The sequence below is a fragment of the Phragmites australis genome, chromosome 3 (assembly GCF_958298935.1).
Source record: "Phragmites australis chromosome 3, lpPhrAust1.1, whole genome shotgun sequence".
In the NCBI taxonomy this organism is placed as follows: domain Eukaryota; kingdom Viridiplantae; phylum Streptophyta; class Magnoliopsida; order Poales; family Poaceae; genus Phragmites; species Phragmites australis.
The window spans coordinates 46230310-46249083 of NC_084923.1; the positions used below are offsets into that span (position 1 = coordinate 46230310).

General features: G+C 42.8%; 2 protein-coding genes across 5 annotated transcripts; one reads left to right on the plus strand and one right to left on the minus strand.

The window, feature by feature from the left end:
* The first annotated feature begins 895 nt into the window (after positions 1–895).
* On the plus strand, positions 896–10748 carry LOC133913440 (glucose-6-phosphate isomerase, cytosolic). 4 transcript variants are annotated; one of them, XM_062356599.1, is made up of 24 exons: positions 913–1144; positions 1376–1450; positions 1564–1640; positions 1722–1803; positions 1891–1938; positions 2193–2348; positions 2431–2527; positions 2617–2659; positions 3071–3138; positions 3231–3315; positions 3395–3443; positions 3657–3729; positions 3805–3865; positions 5361–5427; positions 5504–5560; positions 5662–5715; positions 5804–5932; positions 6391–6454; positions 6556–6629; positions 6721–6774; positions 6873–6941; positions 9887–9976; positions 10160–10267; positions 10401–10748. In XM_062356599.1, exons 2-24 carry the CDS (start codon positions 1400–1402, stop codon positions 10446–10448), a joined length of 1704 nt encoding a protein of 567 aa, XP_062212583.1. In that variant the 5' UTR covers positions 913–1144; positions 1376–1399; the 3' UTR covers positions 10449–10748. The 4 variants fall into 4 exon arrangements, with proteins under 4 accessions (XP_062212585.1, XP_062212583.1, XP_062212582.1 ...); XM_062356598.1 differs by having other exon boundaries at positions 915–1145; positions 1398–1450; XM_062356600.1 differs by lacking the exon at positions 913–1144 and adding an exon at positions 1154–1307 and having other exon boundaries at positions 1398–1450.
* Positions 10749–10975: 227 nt separating this feature from the next.
* LOC133913439 (proline-rich receptor-like protein kinase PERK4) lies at positions 10976–13933 on the minus strand. The gene is made up of 7 exons (XM_062356597.1): positions 13185–13933; positions 12514–13017; positions 12352–12438; positions 12168–12238; positions 11840–12070; positions 11581–11742; positions 10976–11470 (listed from the first exon to the last, which is right to left on the minus strand). The coding sequence occupies exons 1-7, from the start codon at positions 13639–13641 to the stop codon at positions 11183–11185; spliced, it is 1800 nt and encodes a 599-aa protein (XP_062212581.1). The 5' UTR covers positions 13642–13933; the 3' UTR covers positions 10976–11182.
* Between the last annotated feature and the right edge of the window lie 4841 nt (positions 13934–18774).

The following is an 18774-nucleotide window of genomic DNA, read 5'->3' on the forward strand; positions in this document are numbered from 1 at the left end:
ATTAGCACTAATATAAGCAGCAGTGCTTAAATAAGTATATTGCCCTACGTCTAAGCACATATGCTATTGTAGTTATGAAAAAAAATCATTTTTTCTATAAACATCTCCTCTAAACACTACATTGTAAATGCTCTTGTATTTTTACTCGGAGAATCAACCAAGACGTAGCTTTTTGTTTTGCACTTTATTGGAATGAGACGATAAGATAAATAAATGCCTCTAATTATTGGAAACAAAACCGGTGATGTTGTTATTACTACATTTTCATGTGCACATATCAATGTCACCGGTAACACCTCTTAAAACTTTCAAGTAGGCTACATAAGTGGTCGAAGTCAGACCCGCACATCGGTATAAAGGTAGAAACATACATACAGTTGTATCGAAAAATAATTAAGCTACTCAAGAAGGCGCAACGGATGCCGTACAAGAAACAAGAGGGAAGATCCAATTGTTCGATTAAAAAAGATGATGTAACCCATAGCAACCACACCATTTATCTTCTATAATTTGTTAAGGTCACAATCACACTTAGTAAAAAAATTTATCATTAGTTATGTTTGACGGTGGAACAAGGGGTCGAGCTCGTTGAAAATAGTATGAGTTTGGTTTTCTAAACCTAAACTACTATACGATATTTAAATATGTTACACATTTTATATACATTAAATTTAACCGTGTCATGAGCCACATGATATAACATTTCTTACCTAATATTTTTTATAAAGAAAGTATATAACTTTAACTTTTGATCCTGTGATCATGTAGACATTTTTTCCCCTTTTAACATAGGGGAAACACGTATAAAGCGATTTTGGAGGGCCATGGCCAACTGGCCAAGGGCAAGCTATAGCCGAGCTACACGAAATCAGGCAGCTCGAGGCTGCCCGGGCTCGGCGGTCGTTTCGGCCGCCCTTGCAGGACTGCGGTCCGCGGTTTTGGCAGCCCGTGGGCGTTCGCATCAACCATATCAACAGAGTATCCAATTCAAAGGGCCGGGAGCGTACGTGTACCACCACCATCACCATCTCGTCTGCTCCACAGCTCCAGCCCACGGAGACCGACGAAGCAATACAAAATCCGGAGAAAATCGCAGGAGGCGAAGAGCAGATCCGCTTCCTCGTCCAGCGATTGCCCCTTCCCCGGTGGGTATTAATCCCGCCCCCAAACCCCCCTTCGATCTCCCAGTCCTCTCCTCGTTTTGTTTGCGGTTTTCTTTTGGTATCCCAGCCGGGTCGCCTCGATCCGCAGCCCGTCGCTCGCAAGGCTCGATCCGGTGCCTGGCTCTTCGGTTTCGTCGGATTCTGGTTTGGGAGGCAATCGTTTGCGATCTTGCTGATCGTTTTATTGGTTTCGTGGTTGCTGATTTGGTTTGGTGTTTTTTGCCGCTGTGGTAGCCATGGCGTCGTCGGCGCTCATCTGCAACACCGAGCAGTGGAAGGCCCTCCAGGTGCGTGAGCTCGTGGCAACACTGCCATCTCGCTCACATTTCTGCGAGTTTTATGTTCTGGTTAGGCTGGTAGTCTCACTGTTGGCTTCTGCTTTCACGCGTGGTGGGAGCAGGCGCACGTCGGCGCGATTCAGAAGACGCACCTGCGGAACCTGATGGCCGATGACGACCGCTGCAAGGCAATGACGGCGTAGGGACTCCCAGCCTGTGCCTGCGAAGTTTGTTGTGCTCTTCGTGTGTGCTGCTGAGCTGACCGATTGTTGGTTCGCAGGGAGTTCGAAGGGATATTTCTGGATTACTCAAGGCAGCGGGCGACTGGGGAAACCGTGGAGAAGCTGCTCAAATTGGCTGAGGTGACGCCTGTTCGATACTTTTTGGCAGTATTTAGAGGTGGGGATTGCGCTTGTGTGGTAATTTGGGATCTGTTTGGTTTGTTATAGGCTGCAAAGCTCAAGGAGAAGATTGGGAAGATGTTTAAAGGTGACAAGGTTTGTCTGATGATCTGAAACTGTTATTCAACTATTCCATAGAAAATGTTTGTTCAGTATATAGTTCTATGTAAAGTGCGCTTGCCATGGAACATTGGGTACTTTTTATTAATTTTTTGGCTTGCATGTAATTACTTTATAAAACTTGCCATTTTATTCCGATGCATAATTTTGGACTAACGTTCGTAACATTTTTATTTGTCCAGTTAAATTACTTGGATAAATTCCTAACTTAAGTTGATTGATTCTGTCAGATAAATAGCACAGAGAACAGGTCAGTGCTTCATGTAGCTCTAAGGGCTCCAAGAGATGCGGTCATAAATAGTGATGGGGTGAATGTGGTCCCCGAGGTTTGGAGTGTTAAAGATAAAATCAAGCAGTTTTCAGAAACTTTTAGAAGTGGATCATGGGTAAACTTTCAGACAATTATGGGACTCATTATATTTGACAGAAACTTCAAGACTGATCACTGTGCAACTGCTTGTACTGCAGGTTGGGGCAACTGGAAAGGCATTGACAAATGTTGTGTCAGTTGGAATAGGCGGCAGCTTTCTTGGGCCTCTATTCGTGCATACTGCTCTCCAGACTGGTAAACTATTAAGCTCTTCACTCCCAGGTTCTCTAGAAACTTTTATGCATTTTCAACTGACATGCCCAGAAAATATTGCTCATTTTCAGATCTAGAAGCAGCAGAATGTGCGAAAGGCCGACAACTGAGATTGTAAGTGTGTGTTTGAAGCATGATTATGTATCGTGTTGTGTGCATTTGGTGCATGGTCTAGGTGAATATTTATAATATCTGTCTTATTGGGCATTAATTTGATGAAAGTTGAGAGGTTAGCTTGTCTGTGCCTGTTGCACCACACTTGCAGAGATATATAAGTCTTCACATAAGCATATTGTGTTTATGTTAAATTGTTAACAGGCTGATTACTGAGTATTACTTTCAGATTTCATTAACATCTCCTGTGAGAGCTCCTTTCATCCATGTTGAAATCTTCCATTTACATGGAACTTAATGTGGTTTAACTGTGTTTATGATTTAGTGTCTATGTTTTGTACCATTCTAATATGCATGCAATCTATATGCTATTCATCTAGTAATTTATGTTCAATTTTGATTATCATGTAGTCTTGCAAATGTTGATCCAGTTGACGTTGCACGAAGCATCAAAGATTTGGATCCTAAAACTACTCTTGGTAATCCCCATGCCTCTAGTACCTCACTTTCAACATAGGTTCTTTGTATGTCTGCTGAAGTTTTTTATTGTTCTCATCTAACAACTGTACAGTGGTGGTTGTATCGAAGACCTTCACGACAGCTGAAACAATGCTAAATGCTCGAACTCTTAAGGAGTGGATCATCTCTTCTCTTGGGTTAGTACTAGCATGAAGATCTTTTTTCACCGTTATATCTCCTTATTGTGATTGAGTTATAGAAAATTCATTGATTCAGGCCGCAAGCTGTTGCGAAACATATGATTGCCGTCAGTACTAATCTTAAGGTACTTCGGAATCTTCTATTTTTCCACTCAAATTTTACTGAACTTATTCTTTTTCAAGATTCATCATATTTAAATTTGGAATTGAGATGTATGTACTATTTCTTATTTATCATGTTTGTCTAATCCAGTAGCACATTCCAAATTTCACATTATTCCTCAAAGATTTTGATTCTGATGTGATCAATTTCCAACTGTACCTTTCTGTTTACAAAGCTTGTGGAGGAGTTTGGAATCGACCCAAACAATGCTTTTGCATTCTGGGACTGGGTTGGCGGCCGCTACAGTGGTGAGAATGGTTTTCTTTATGAAAATTACCAGTATAGCTTGTGTTACATGCCATAACTGTAGTTCAATTGTGCAGTTTGCAGTGCCGTTGGTGTTCTTCCATTATCTCTTCAGTATGGCTTTCCAATTGTTCAGAAGTATGTTTTCTGAACTTATATTTAGTTTTTTACATCCTTAAGTGAATAACATGATTTATTTTTCCTAAATAGCCAATACAACACAGTATGATTTGAACTTAATAACATAGGTTCAAGTTCACGACTACTGATTACTGAATGAGCTTTTGTTCTTCTGCCCTTTTTGTGTTTAGAACACATGCATACCAAATTTGATGACAGATCATGGCTCTAAACATATAAGACACTTTTTTGCAAGAATTTATTGGATGCTAGTGCTCCTAGTGTTGGTGTGTTGTTGCTTGGGGCAAATGTGTCACAAACTCACAACCTTGATTAGGCCTAGCAATGGGTCGAGGCGGATTGGGCCCCTGCGGGTTTTAGACATGACGGGGGTGGGGTGGGTGCAAAATTTGCCTTGGCGAGGGTCGCAGGTCGGGCGCCTAAAAAGGGGTGCACAACTGGCGGCCCATGCACCCAGCCTAGCCCACTGACCAGTGCCCCAGCCCACCCCACCTAACCCTAACCCTAGCCTCAACGCCGCGCTGCTGCCCGCTTGTTTTGGCGGTGCGTTGCCGCTCGCCCCAGGCCGCCGCTCACCTGGGCTCAGCTCCCAGCTCCCACCCGCAGGGTCCCTATCGGGTTTCGGGTCTTTGCCGGGTTCGGGGCCGTGGGTGATTTTTCACCCGTTAGGTGTTTCGGGCTCGGGTTAGGTTTTTTTTATCCGGGTTTCGGGTCGGGTGCATTTTTGCTGCACCGGTCCCGTTGCCAGGCCTAACCTTGATGTACTTGGTTAAATGCTATTGTGGTCCCCATTAACTTAAATTGGAATCCTTTAATGCTGTGTCAGGTAAGAACACAAGACATACATGTTAAAAAGAGCAGTATTGTTGTTTAAATATTAATGGCATCCTCAAAAACAAAACTAGAAGAAGCACTGAAATGAGGTTCAAGTTAAAACACATCTATGGTCTATGTCTACCACTATTGACTAAACCTTGCAAGTTGAAAAAAGACAAGTTAGAAATTTGCGATAAGCATATATGAGAATTTATATAGTTTAGAAATGTGCTTTCAAAAAGAACTTGCTCTCTCTGTAGCATTCATGATGGTAGATGAACAGCTGATCCCTTTTTGTGCGGCAAAATGAATAAACATTGTGATGTGGGAATTAATGTAGGATCTGAAATCAATACATGATGTGGGATTTCATCTTGTGGTTATGACAAGTAACCCCCAGTCAAACCATCTGAAAGGTGTCAAGTTTGGGAGGGTTAATCCTTAAATTTGAACCTCAAGCCCCTCTCACATGTCTTTAGGTTGGCTTTGGTTGTTTTTAGGATAAGTCAAGTACCTCCAAACAGAACCTAAATTAATCATCAAATACCTCAAAGTCCGATAACTATGTTTTATGTCGCAATATTAATGATAATGCTGGAAGCCAGAAAAGATCATTTTCAGAGTAAGATAAAAAATCGCCAAAATACTCTTAACATTTCTTTTTTAACTTTTGAAGATTTTTGGAGGGTGCTTCCAGCATCGACAACCACTTCTACTCATCTTCATTTGAGAAAAATATACCTGTAAGTGGCTTTCTTATGGTGATTAGTATGTTAACCACACTGGTAAGTTGTAACAGGTTCTATCATTTGTGGGCAGGTACTCCTTGGTTTGCTGAGTGTGTGGAATGTTTCATTTCTTGGTTATCCGGCTAGAGTAAGCAATTCTATTCCATTCTGTCCTGTTTCCGGTTATGAATTAGTTATTATTATACACTCTGAGTACTTAGTTTTTTGTCTAATGGATGTGTGTTATAGGCAATATTGCCATATTCCCAAGCACTTGAGAAATTCGCACCACATATACAACAGGTACTCTACTATGTTTTTTAGCAATTACCTTCTGGACATTCTCTTTTGGTTATTTTTAATCATGACATATGATTATTATGTTATAAAGCTTAGCATGGAGAGTAATGGAAAGGGTGTTTCCATTGATGGTGTTCAACTTCCCTTTGAGACTGGTGAAATTGATTTTGGTGAACCTGGAACTAATGGGCAACACAGCTTCTATCAATTAATCCATCAGGTAATAATATTATTTCCATACCTGTGGCAATGTTGCCAAGTTGTAGCACTTGTAATTTGTACCGCTTGATATATATTATGATGTGGCTGACACACTCAGTACTTATATCATGTTTGAGAATATGCCATAGGGAATTTTTACTTCATAAGCTCGGAATTGTTGAAATCAACCATTCTATTAGATATTGATGGCATTCAACTGTGCCCTTGCTTTCCTGATTATCATATGATTGATTTATTCTGTAATCTTCCTGTCTGTTTTGTGTTTTTCGTAATTGTTTAATGTTACAAGCTTCGCATTGTACATGTGTCCGTACAGGATTATTGATTACTTTAATGTGATATAACCAAATGGCCGATTTGTTCAGGCTTATAAAAATTGTGGAAAATAGAGGATTTGTCTTTGCATTTATTGTGAATATGTATATTTGCTGACCATGGTCATACCACAACATCCAGGGAAGGGTCATCCCTTGCGATTTTATTGGCGTAGTAAAAAGTCAGCAGCCTGTTTACTTGAAAGGTATTGCCTGATACATCTGTTGGGATAACTTTTGATGCTCTTGTTGACATCGTGATTCTTCAAATGCCTTTTCAAACTCTTACACTATACATCTTCTATAGGGGAAACTGTGAGTAATCATGATGAACTGATGTCCAATTTCTTTGCTCAGCCTGATGCACTTGCTTATGGAAAGGTAAATACTGAATGGCTAGATATATTTTGGGTGTACGCACATTTCACAAAGTGTTTTGTTTTGCTTACCGAAATTGATTGCTTCTTTTCAGACCCCTGAACAATTGCACAGCGAGAAAGTTCCGGAAAATCTTATCCCTCATAAGGTGATGATAATTAGCTTATTGCTTAAACTGATGCACTGTGCTTACAGATATAGATGTAGTTTTTCTGATTGGGCATTCTTGCCTCTCCTTTTTAACAGACTTTTCAGGGCAACCGACCATCACTAAGTTTGTTGCTTCCTACATTATCTGCATATGAGATTGGACAGGTATGCCAAGTACATTAGTGATACTGATACCTCATTTAGGACGTGTTTGGATGGGCGTACGAGCCCCGTCCTGGACGGAATTGTCCAAGACGAGGGATCGTCCAGGCGTTTGGTTGCTTGTATCGTACCAGGCGATACGAGAAAATCGGCCGAACCATTCCGTCCAGGAAGAGTCGTCCGTGTGAACAGTACTTGTTTTTTTTGTACATGTTCGTCTGATGCTCCAAAAATCAAAATAGTGGTCTTCTATTGTACTAAAAATTCTAGAACTTTTTATATGTGTTCCATAATCTATGTGTAATCCATTTTAATTGGATTCACCCAAAAAGCATGTGTAGAATTTAAACTAAATTTTTTCAAAAAAGGTCATTTTTATAACTTCCAACAATTGTTAGAGACTCAAATAAATTTCCAAAAATATGAAAAAATGCACTAATATTCTTTTTATGTGATGGATTAATTTCTGAAATTATTTCCAGCTCTAGGTTGTATGGTGAAAAAGTGAGTTCCTTTGTAATGCTATATTTATATGTATTTTTTATCATCCTATATAGTTCGTCCAGGATCAACCCATCCAGACAACCAAACATAATATTGTACCAAGTCGTCTCATTCTATACAACCAACTAAATACATTCCCGTACCATCACATACATCTAATTAAACAACCTACTTGTACCACCTCATCTAGGACCATCACATCCAGTCCCATCCTTTTCAGGACGATCACATCCCATTCAACTTCGTTCAACTAACCAAACACTATCTTAAAGTTTCAAGTCGTTCAATCTTCAACAGGATTCTTGTCTTGTATTATGAGGTGTTATATTCTGTGTGAAGAATGCACCACCTTACCATTTGGGCTAATGCTGCTTTAAAACATAATGTTGTTGTGATATTTTGCTCTAGTAAATATATTAAGTATCTTAAGAAAAACCATTTCAGCTGAACATGTACCTGGGAGGTACTTTGCTGGTGGACATGCATGGTTCTGCTGGAACTGCATGTGTGCAGCTGATATTCAGTGCCCCCTCCCCTGCCACACACATGCACTATGCTGCCTCATCTTCTTTCTTGATTGTGGTCATGTGGTGGAATTGTGACAGCAATAGCTGTTATTTGCCTTTGTGCAACCGTATAGTATGCATAGTTTCTTCACTACTTTTAAAATCTAAGTTAGTGGCGGTGATGGTGGTTGTCTGTCACCACCCCACCTCCCTTGCTCAGAGACAGCTCATGCTGACAGATGGGCCCATACCAAACGTGTGTTTCCTCGCCTCGCTCCATCACTCAACGCCTCTCGTGGACCAGCTCCCCATCCTTTCACCCCCACCAAGCATGCGAGTTGCGCTGCCGCCTCCTGGATCCTGTCGCATGCGCGAAAAATCACCTCCCAGAGCCCCATCGCCCTGCGGAATGGCCCCATTTTGCCGTTTGGAATGAAGAAAGGCCGATCTGATTCCTATTTTCAACTGATGGTGCCTTGCGAGATTTCACAGGAACGGAAAAATCCACTCAGGGGTCGTTTTGAACGCAGGAAAACCACAAGTAAAACGAAGCAATTGCGTTCCGGAGGAAGTTTCGAAAAATGCCATTTGGAATGGAGGAATGCACCTTCCAATTCCACATGAAAGGGTCCCTTTCCTCTCAAAACACAGGAAATAAAAAATCCAATCAGAGCTCAAGTTTTTGCAGAGGCCCAAGGAAAGCCACATGTGGAGAGAGGTTTGCTCTCCTGCAAGCCATGTACCACCACCGCCATGGTCGGAAGCTCGTCGCAGCCATGGACTAGATTGAGGCACGGCACACTCCATAGGTGGATGCACTCCGGGAGGGGCGAAATTAGATCGGCTTGGATCTCGATCTGTGTCCAGCGTATCTTGCTTCAACAGGGGGGGGGGGGGAAGGGATAAGCCGAGAGGATTTATGATCGGTGAGACCTTCGGTTTATTGGGCCCATCAGCCAGTGGCTCGGTGGAAGAATTTGGGTTCTCTGATAGGCCTAGATGTGATGACCGTGTATTTTGGGACCATTGTCGGTTAGTTGAAATGGAAATTATATATTTCCGTTCCTTTCTCTCAAAAAGGTTATATGTTTCCATTCCTTTGTTTCAGACACCTGTTCTTATAAATATTTTCGGTCCTTTTAAATCATCTGTTTTTGCATTACATTCCTATGTCTTTGCTCTACTTTTCTCATTCCTTTGTTTTGCATTCTTGCCTTCCAAAAGACCTTAAAAATTAGGAGCATCTGCTGTTCATATTGTAGTATTGCAGTTACAAAAAAAGGAAATAATAGTGCACACCCTCCATTGCTAGGGATTTGAATATGCTCAGGCCATGTTTAGGGAACATTTAAAATAATAATAATTTGTAACTTGTGTCTCTGCGCGGTTACATGTAACATATGCCACGTGTGAAATTATATAGTGAATGTGTACTGTTTTCAGCCATGCTTAACTGAACGCTTGAAGTGACATTGCTACGGTTCGTGAGGTTAATAGCAACTCTGAATTATCCGTCTCCAAATGGTAGAGTCAATTTGCTACAGGTGAATAATACCTCATGCGATGACTCATCAGTATCAAACGATAAAGATTATGGACTGGGGGTATGGTTGTATTTTTTTTTGGGTTCTCAAAATAAATGTTCAGACTTAAATGGAATATGTAGATATGTAAGGAGTAGACCAATATATGTTAGCTGAAACAAAAAAAAATTATTGGTCTTCAAAGCAAGTAACAGAATTTAGTTTTAACCGTGGCATCGCACGGGCATTCTGCTAGTATGCTTAAATGATTGTGTATGATTAGGATCAGCAATTATGTCCCTATGTACACGTAACTTTCCATTGTTTGTCCTTTGCAAGATTCTTTGGTGTATTTCATATTATTGCATCACTTTTGTTTTTTTCTCAAATGTACTAATAATGTCTATATTTTCAGCTTTTAGCCATCTATGAGCACCGGATTGCAGTTCAGGGTTTTATATGGGGAATTAACTCATTTGATCAGTGGGGAGTGGAGCTAGGCAAGGTATGTGCATGATGTTCTGTGTTTTGCCCCTATGTTTTCATTTTATTCAAAGGTTCAGTTGTTTTGAGCCATCATCTGGCAAGTGCCACATAATTTTCTTCCCCTGCTCGTGTGTTTGTATTTTGTTGTGGTCTTCTTAACACCTGGTTTTGATTATGTTATTCCTGGAATTTGATGTTTCAGTCACTGGCTTCTCAAGTGAGGAAACAGCTGCATGGATCCCGGATGGAAGGGAAGCCTGTTGTGGGCTTTAACCACAGTACTTCAAGTTTGCTAGCGCGATATCTCGCTGTACGCCCTTTTGCTAGTTTGCCTATATGTCATCATTTACTATTCTGATCATATTAAAATTCTAAAAGTTCTTGACAGCATATCCAAAGGAAAATTTGGAAGCACTTACACTTGGGTTTATTTCTTTTTGTAGGTCAAGCCATCCACCCCATATGACGCTACCGTGCTGCCGAAAGTGTAACATGAGATGATTGACATGCTAATGTCTTGGTTGGCAAAGTTGAGCTTAAGTCTTTGTTCCTTTTGGGAGTTGTCACAACCAGTTTGGCATTGCTGTAATTTTGAGGTTTTATGTACTCCTAGGAGACGAAAAGAAAAGGGATAATACCATGAAATAAAAAACAAATTGACTTGAGGCAGCATGATGAAACTGGCGAACTGTGCTTCTCGAGTTTTTGGGTACTCTGTATCACGGGAGTCGTGGAATAAACTGATGTAAATTCAGTTGCAGTGGTAATGCCAGACATATCTTTTGTTTGTAGCAGGATAGTATGTGTATGCTGTCGCTGCAGTGATTTCGATGTCTTTACAAATGCACCAGAGGATCGAACTCGCAACCTGTTGCCGCTGGCAAGTGCCGCCCCATTCGAAACTGTGTTCTTTCCTACTCCGTGCAATTCGCATATCGTGTACCTTTGTGCAAAGCCTTCCGCCATTTCTGTTGGGAACGTTCTTGCGTGTTCTGTTCTGTTTGGCAGTAAACAAGCGTATGGGTATGTGTTCATCTACATACGTCTCCGTGAGGATAAGGTCAATATGTACAGAATCCACGGCGTGTTACAGGCAGCTCGCAGGCGCCAAGGCAACCTGAATGCGCAATCAACAACGGGGTGACGAGCATGGATGGCAGCGGTCCAGCATCACAGGCAACGAATGCATACATGGCATAGCAATTCAGACCTGCTGCTGCTGATGCTACCGACACGCCCGGTGCGGCTGCCTCTTCACCGGGCTCATATCGTCCGAGAAGGAGCCCTCGCTGCCGATCGGCGAGGGACGGCCGAACTCGGCGACAGCGCCGCTGCACTCCGGGGTCGCCATGGGCACCTGCCTGATCCGCTCCATGTCGGACGTGTAATCTCCGGGAGCCGTGGCCTTGTACCCCGCCCCCGCCGCCGACGTGCCGAACGTCATGCTCTGGCCGGGCCGCACCCCCTCGTTCAGGTCCTCCAGCGACATGTCCCCCTCCAGCGCCCTCACGATCTGCAGCCAAAACACCGTTGCCATTGCCAGCGCGTGAGCTATCTGCAGCACGGTTGGTGAAGTGGTGGCAAGCGGTTGTGAACTTGCGGTGACCGTGCGACGGCGAGTACCTGGCTCATTTTGGGGCGCTTCTTGGCCGAGTGGCGCACGGAGGCCGCTGCGCTGGCAACAACGCGCGCCATCTCCACCGGGTCGTAGTTGCCCTTCAGCCTCGGGTCGGCGACGCCGTCGTAGTCGCCGTCGGCCAGCGCGCGCGACAGGGCCGGCCTCGCCTGCGGACGGATACAGTAGAGCAAGCCCCAGTCAGATCAGTTCGTGCGAGTTCAGGCACTGCACAAACGGTGTGGTGTGTCACGGTGAAGGACTTGCCCAGTCGACGAGGCTGTCCTCGAGGAACGAGTGGGCTGTGCCGGTGTCGATGGGCCGCCGCCCCGTCAGGAGCTCGAGCAGCATCACGCCGTAGGAGAACACGTCAGACTTCTCCGTCAGCTTCCCGCTCGACGCGTACTCCGGCGCCAGGTACCCGAACGTCCCCATGACACGGGTCGAGACGTGCGTGTTGTTGTCGGACGTCAGCTTGGCCAGCCCGAAGTCCGCGACCTGAAGGACAGAGCAGCGGCACCACCAATCAGATGCCGCAGAAAGGGAATCGTTAAAGGGTCAGAACTGCCAACGGTGTGATGTGTGATCGGTCTACCATTGCTTCGAATTTGTTGTCTAGGAGAATGTTCGCCGATTTGATGTCACGGTGAATGATCCGAGGATGACCTTGGTGATCACGTGACAGAAAAAAGTTGAGTTCAGACATCATCATCATCACAGCATAAACGGAGCTGTTGTTACTAACAAGGTAGACGCTGAAACTAGCTAGGGATGCTCACAGTCTTCGTGCAGGTAGGCAAGCCCTTTCGCCGACCCGAGAGCGATGCGCAACCTCGTCGCCCACTCCATCACTGGCTGCCCTTTCCCTGCAACACCGACACGTCAAGCCATGGCTTATTGCAATGAAGCCAAAACGTTCTGCAGTGGCTGTCACCACTGACCGTGGAGGTGGAACTCGAGGGTTTTGTTGGGCACGAAGTCGTAGACGAGCACGCGCCGAGCGCCGGAGATGCAGTAGCCGACGAGGGACACGAGGTGGCGGTGGTGCACCCGGCTGATGATGTCCACCTCGGCCTGGAACTCGCGCTCCCCCTGCCCGCTCCCGGACTTGAGCTGCTTCACGGCCACCGTCCTGCCGCCGGGAAGCACTCCCTTGTGTACGTACCCGAACCCGCCCTGCCCGAGCAGGTTCGCCGGCGAGAAGTTGCCCGTGGCCGCCGCCAGCTCATCGTAGGTGAAGGTGCCCTTGCGGAGCCCCAGCGCCTCGTGCGGGGACTGCGGCGGTAGCGGCGGCCCGTGCGAACCGGAGTACACGCCGGAGGTCATGTTTGGCGGCGGCGCATACCAGCCACCCCCCGGCGGACCGAATGTGCTCATCGTCGCCGGCGAGCCGGTTTCGCTCTGCCATTGCGGCTGCGGCCCGCTCGTGTAGTACGTGTTGTTGCCTGTGGTTGCCACGGCATTTGCGGAACGTTTAACGGCATGCAAGTCCAATCTGCTTAGCTCTGATGCTTCTTTCATGAAGCACATCAAGATCGAAGAGCAAGCAAGAAACACAAGTAGATGGCGTCATGGCGATGGCAATGGAGATGCTGTGAGCAGTGTGCTTTACCTTTGTACACAGAGGAATCTGCGTAGAAACGCATGGGATTGTGAGGCCTCTTCCTCCTCCTCGGCGCCGTCTTACTCGAGCAGCAGATGCAAGCGGCGATGAGAATGACGAGGAGCGCCGCCGCGCCGGCAGCAGCGAAAACGATTTCCACCGTGGTGGGCCCGCCGCGGTGCACGGAAGCCGGTGGCGACTTGCCACCATCAAGGAAGCTTCTAGACGATTGCTCTGGTGGAGAGTGAGTCTTGGACGGTGACGACGGAGCGCCATGGGACCTGGCCGGCGCCGGCGGAGGCGAGGAGTCACCGGGGTTCGATGGTGCCGGAGCGGAGGACGAAGCTGTCGGCGGCGACGGTGGGGACGACGAGTCCGGCGACGGCGGCGGAGCGGCTGAAGGAGGAGGGGTGCTCTTCGGCGGCGACGGAGCAGCCGGCGGGGCGGTGGAAGAGTTGGACGACATGACGTGCTACGGGAAGATTTGCACAAATCGCAAGAACGCGTAGACACGCTCGCGTCACGTCGGCGCCTCCCCTACGACTGCCGCGGAAGAAGCCACGGCGTGGTGGCTCCTCCCCTCCCGGGCACGACACCGAGCAGCAGCAGCGGTCAGCCCTGACGCGTCCGTCCCCCGGGCGTGTGCATGTCGGGGCATTTCATCCCGCCGCCATCTCACGTGGGGCGAAAAATAGCAGGGGAAGGGAGACGCGGATCCCTGCTTGCTCCCCTGTTTCTTCTGCGTTCTGTTCGGTTCAGCAGCGTGCCGGCCCGATCTTGGCGGGTGGTTGGTGTTTGCCTCATCTGCAGGCCGTCGGTTGTGAGGCTGCGGAATGCATGCAAACTGTGGGGCCACACGTCGGATGACTAGCCAACTGTTTTATACAGTTTCTAACAATATAGTCAATCATTAACTATTAAAATTATCTATGTCATTTATGGATAACTCTTCCAATAAACTAGGTATTAAAAGTTTACATACGTCTTGAATGCGTATAGACTCTTGATAGTATTTGGTTGGTTGAACGAAGTTAAATAGGATGTGATGGTCCTGAATGAGGTGGTACAAGTAGATTATTTTGTTAAATATATATGATTATACGGAAGTCCGTTTGATTGGATATATGAGATGATACGAGAACGTGTTTAGTTGTTTAAAAGTTATGTATTATATTAATATATAACTTAATTATTTTAAAAAATAATAATCATTAATATTTATTATTATCAATAAACTATACTAATGAGTATTAATTATTATTAATTCCAGTTAATCATAACTTAAGTTATCAAGAATCATCATCAAATACCTATAATAATAATAATAAGTTATGGTTAATAGCATCTAATTGTAACTAATGTTTAACTAAAAATCCTTAATAACCACTAATAGTCACTAATTATGACATAACATGTACGGGTCGTTCAGCCGATTTTCATGCACAAGACCGTTTAGCATTTGTATGGAATATTCCTAGAATCTGTATCACTCCGTCTAATATGATTTGGTTCGATTCAATCAATCAAACGCGAGGACAAGATCTCATCCTGGACAATCTCATCCAGGCTTAGGCTCGTACGCCCAACCAAACACACGGTTAGACCTCTCCAAGTGCTCCAATGTGCCAGTTTCTTAGACATTAATTTGATGTCTATCTAAGCAAAAAGCTGATGTGACAAACCATTTAAAGAGGAGAGAGAATGATCTTATTTTTTATGAAAGAAACTAGCTGGTTGAGCCATACAAGATGTAAAACACCATATTGAGACGTTGTAGTTTGTTCCCACGTGCTCTCTCCCCCCACAATTGATCCTCTACACCCTCTATGGCACAAGCACTGCTCATCCCTCCTCTCCCCGTAAAGCAACACAAGTGGCCATATGACCCAAATGATATTTTTGACCTTGTGTTCATGCATGACACCTATGATTAGTTGCCACGTGTACTAATTGAAAATATCCAAATTTTGACCTTAAGACAAAGAGATTTATATTCACTAGTCTTAGGCCTCCGTTACCACTTCTCTCATCCTCCTTCGTATCTCGCCGTCTTCTCCTCCCCTACTTCATTTTCCTTATCCTTACATTGATGCTATCGCTTCTTTATATTGTCGTTATCTACAATCGCTCGTCGTATCTTTATATCTGGAAAACATATCTAGTGATACAAACTATTTAGTGGTCAAATGGTCCACGTGCTAATCGGCCATCAGACTAGAATGTAAAAGGTTGATTTGTAAAATGTACAACAATTTTTCTCTATACCACTCCCCCATGTGATGGGGTTACATATGTCATTCTTCATTCAATGGCTGTGAGTGGCTTTCACCACCCAAATAAGTTAGAGCACTAGATATGTTCTCCTATAGTCAGAAAGAGAATCGTCACACTTTCACTACCTCACACATCTTAGCCTTGCACGGTCACTGTCACTTGCTTGTTGCACGTGCCTCTTCCTCTCCTTGTTTTGCAGCTCCACCTTCTCACCTTGCATCTCCTCTCCGCCATCCCATGTTTTTCTTTGCTGTTGTGCTGCTGTCTTGGCCCTAGCTTCAGAAGCAGATTACCATCTAGCTTAACCTTTAAGTAAGCTAATGTTCATGGAGATAATTACAAAGATTTATTGTTACTTTCTGACCATAGTAACCCCAAATGTGATTATTATCTGGATCTATCTGCCTACCTTTTTACGCTCAGGGGTTGGTTATTTTTCTTATACAAGTTAGACGTACACATTCACACACACACACCAAACTCTCACACCCATACATATCTATATGGTTGCGTCTTAGCACATGTCTAAACAAAATAAGCATAACCTCATGTAGCACAAGTATGTGTTTTGACCACTGAACGTACTCACATGTGTATGTACCTAGGACTCAAACCTAGATGAACAAATTCTACTCTAAGTACCCTAAGAGCATGTACGATGTGATATTTAGAGGAGGTGCTTATGAAGAAAAAAATGTTCTCAACTGCACTGGCTCAGGTGCTTACGCGAAGAGCATTATGCTTACTTAAGCACCGTTGCTTAGGCAGGAGGTTTGCTATCAGTTGGCCACAAGACGCTGAACCGGTACTTAAATTGTTGACAGTTAACTCCACCGATGCTTCACATATCCAGTCAAGTGATAGCTAATCACACAATTCATACCTAACTATTCACTCGCATAGTTATAGCTAATTAGTTACCGCAAAGAGCAGTAGATAGCACAATTGATGGAAGGGAAGGGTTTTAAAATTCATTGAAAACCGGTCAATATTTGCGAAAACCGGTCAATTCGGTCCAAACCAAATTCTGAATTTGACCGGTTTTTGAATTTGAATTCAAAAAATTCAAAAAATAAAAATCTAAAAATACTAGAGATAATTCTAAGACCTTATGTGATTTTTTTTTTAAAAATAATGTCCTTTGCATCATATTTCATGAGAGAAAGTTTGAAAAAAAAGAAAAAAGTGTGCTTTAAAAGCGTGCAACTCATTTACTAGGGTTCACGTTAAGGAAAATATTAACATATAAACACATATTTGGTGTTTGTAGGGTGTACCTTAAGAGGATCTATAAAATTAGTTTTACTTCATTTAGATTTTTATTAATTTCTCCATGATTTTTATAAAGTTCACAAGCATAAAATGAACATGTTAATAAACATCACTGTAATTAACATTTTAATGTCTACCATTATTTTTTCTACAGTAAACTAATAAAAGTGGTTTCACTAATTTTAGAGGTGTGATGGGTTACTTATGAATTAATCTATGTGCAATACATTTACACAATCCTGCATGTTACAATAACCATTTCATGAGTTTATGTATTTTTAAAAGACATAATATTATGTAAGAAGATTAACAAAATCTGTTTCATGATTTTTGCATTAGCAAAAAATTAACTATGCATTTAACGAGGTTTAAAAAATATTTTTCTCATAGAAAATATTCAACCTTTTATGATTATAATACTTTTATCATGTAGATCATGTTACAAACAAATCAATAAAATTTGTTTCACTTGATTTGAAGCTCAGATGAATTAGTTATCAATTTTACAAGATTGAGCTATTTTATGTTTTTTCTTAAACTTTACTGAAATTTGATAAAACTGAACGGTTTTCGATGAAATTCGAGTGGTTTTTGACCATAAACCAAATGCGGAAAATGCGATCGAATACCGACGAAAACTAGCGATTAATCGATGAAATTGTCCGGTTACTAAATACCCAATTTAGTCATTTTTACCGTGATCAAACCAGTTTGACCAAGTGAATTCGGCAAAATTCTCGTCGAATTTTGATCGAATTTTCCGAATATTGCAAATACCGGAAATTCGGTGACCTCAGCATTTCAGGGCTCAAACGAATTTTTGAACCTTACGGCAAGGCTAATCGTCCTATATTATTGAATAAATTTTAAAAATCTATAACTATTTTGACATATTGCAAAAAATTACAACTTCTAGTGTTCATTTAAAAAACTTACAATTATTTTGGCATATATTATAAAAAGCTATAACTTTATCAGCATAGGTCCACCTGTCATCCTTTAGCAACAGGTGAATCCATAATTAATCCTCCTATATTACATACCATAAAGGATTATAGGTATGTACACAGTGAAAAAATTATAGTTTTTTTAACATGTATCAAAATGTTTGTATGTTTTTAAAATAAGTATCAGAAGTTGTAGTTTTCTGTAATATATATTAAAATTTTACAGATTTTTTAAATTTACTCTATATTATTTATGGCTGTATAGGTTATTTGGTTGGCCAGCGCTTGCAAGACCTAACACATGTAGCGCACATGCAGTGCTTAAATTGCTAGCAACCACATACAAGTTTTTATCCGGTGAGCTAATGAATAGGTCCAACGTTACACGCAGCAAGATTATTTGGTACTTCTTATCCGGAAGGCTGAGGGATAGGTCCAACGTACATGCAACAAATTACAGCTAGAACAAGTTCCTTGCCAACAAATGATATGTATATATGTAACACATAGCATATGGAAGAAGGCACAACTTCCACTACTCTTCCATGCGAGGGATTCTGGTTGAGGTCATAGCTTCATTGATCTGTTGAACTCTTCCTACTTTGCAATGGAAACTCCTGAGATCTGCACACAGCCGCAATATCCTTTAGATTCTCAATCCTTTATGTATTCTCAAGGAAAGCAATTCAACGATAGCCCTTCTTCATACCGCTGCAACAGCGGTAGCTGATCAACTGCATATGTGGATGGCGAAGGAGATGATCTAGATGGAGAATCTAAAAATGGCAACAACAATGATGAGGAAGGGTTGGACGACGGCTCTATCGGTCAGAACAAGATAATATTTATCTGTATTTATATTGAAATTTACATTTTTTATATAGATACTTCGCACTCTCTTTTCTTAAGTACGTAGCATTGTTTATGCGAGCTATACTTATTTTTGACCTGTAGTCAAATATAGTAAGTGAAACAGAATCATATCCTCTTACTTTAAAAAGTGAAATAAATCTTATCCTCTGACTTTTCTAAAGTTAGAGGATAATAGTGTCGTGATATTAGCCTTCTGAATTGTTAGATTAGTAACGGACGTACTAAATTATCTG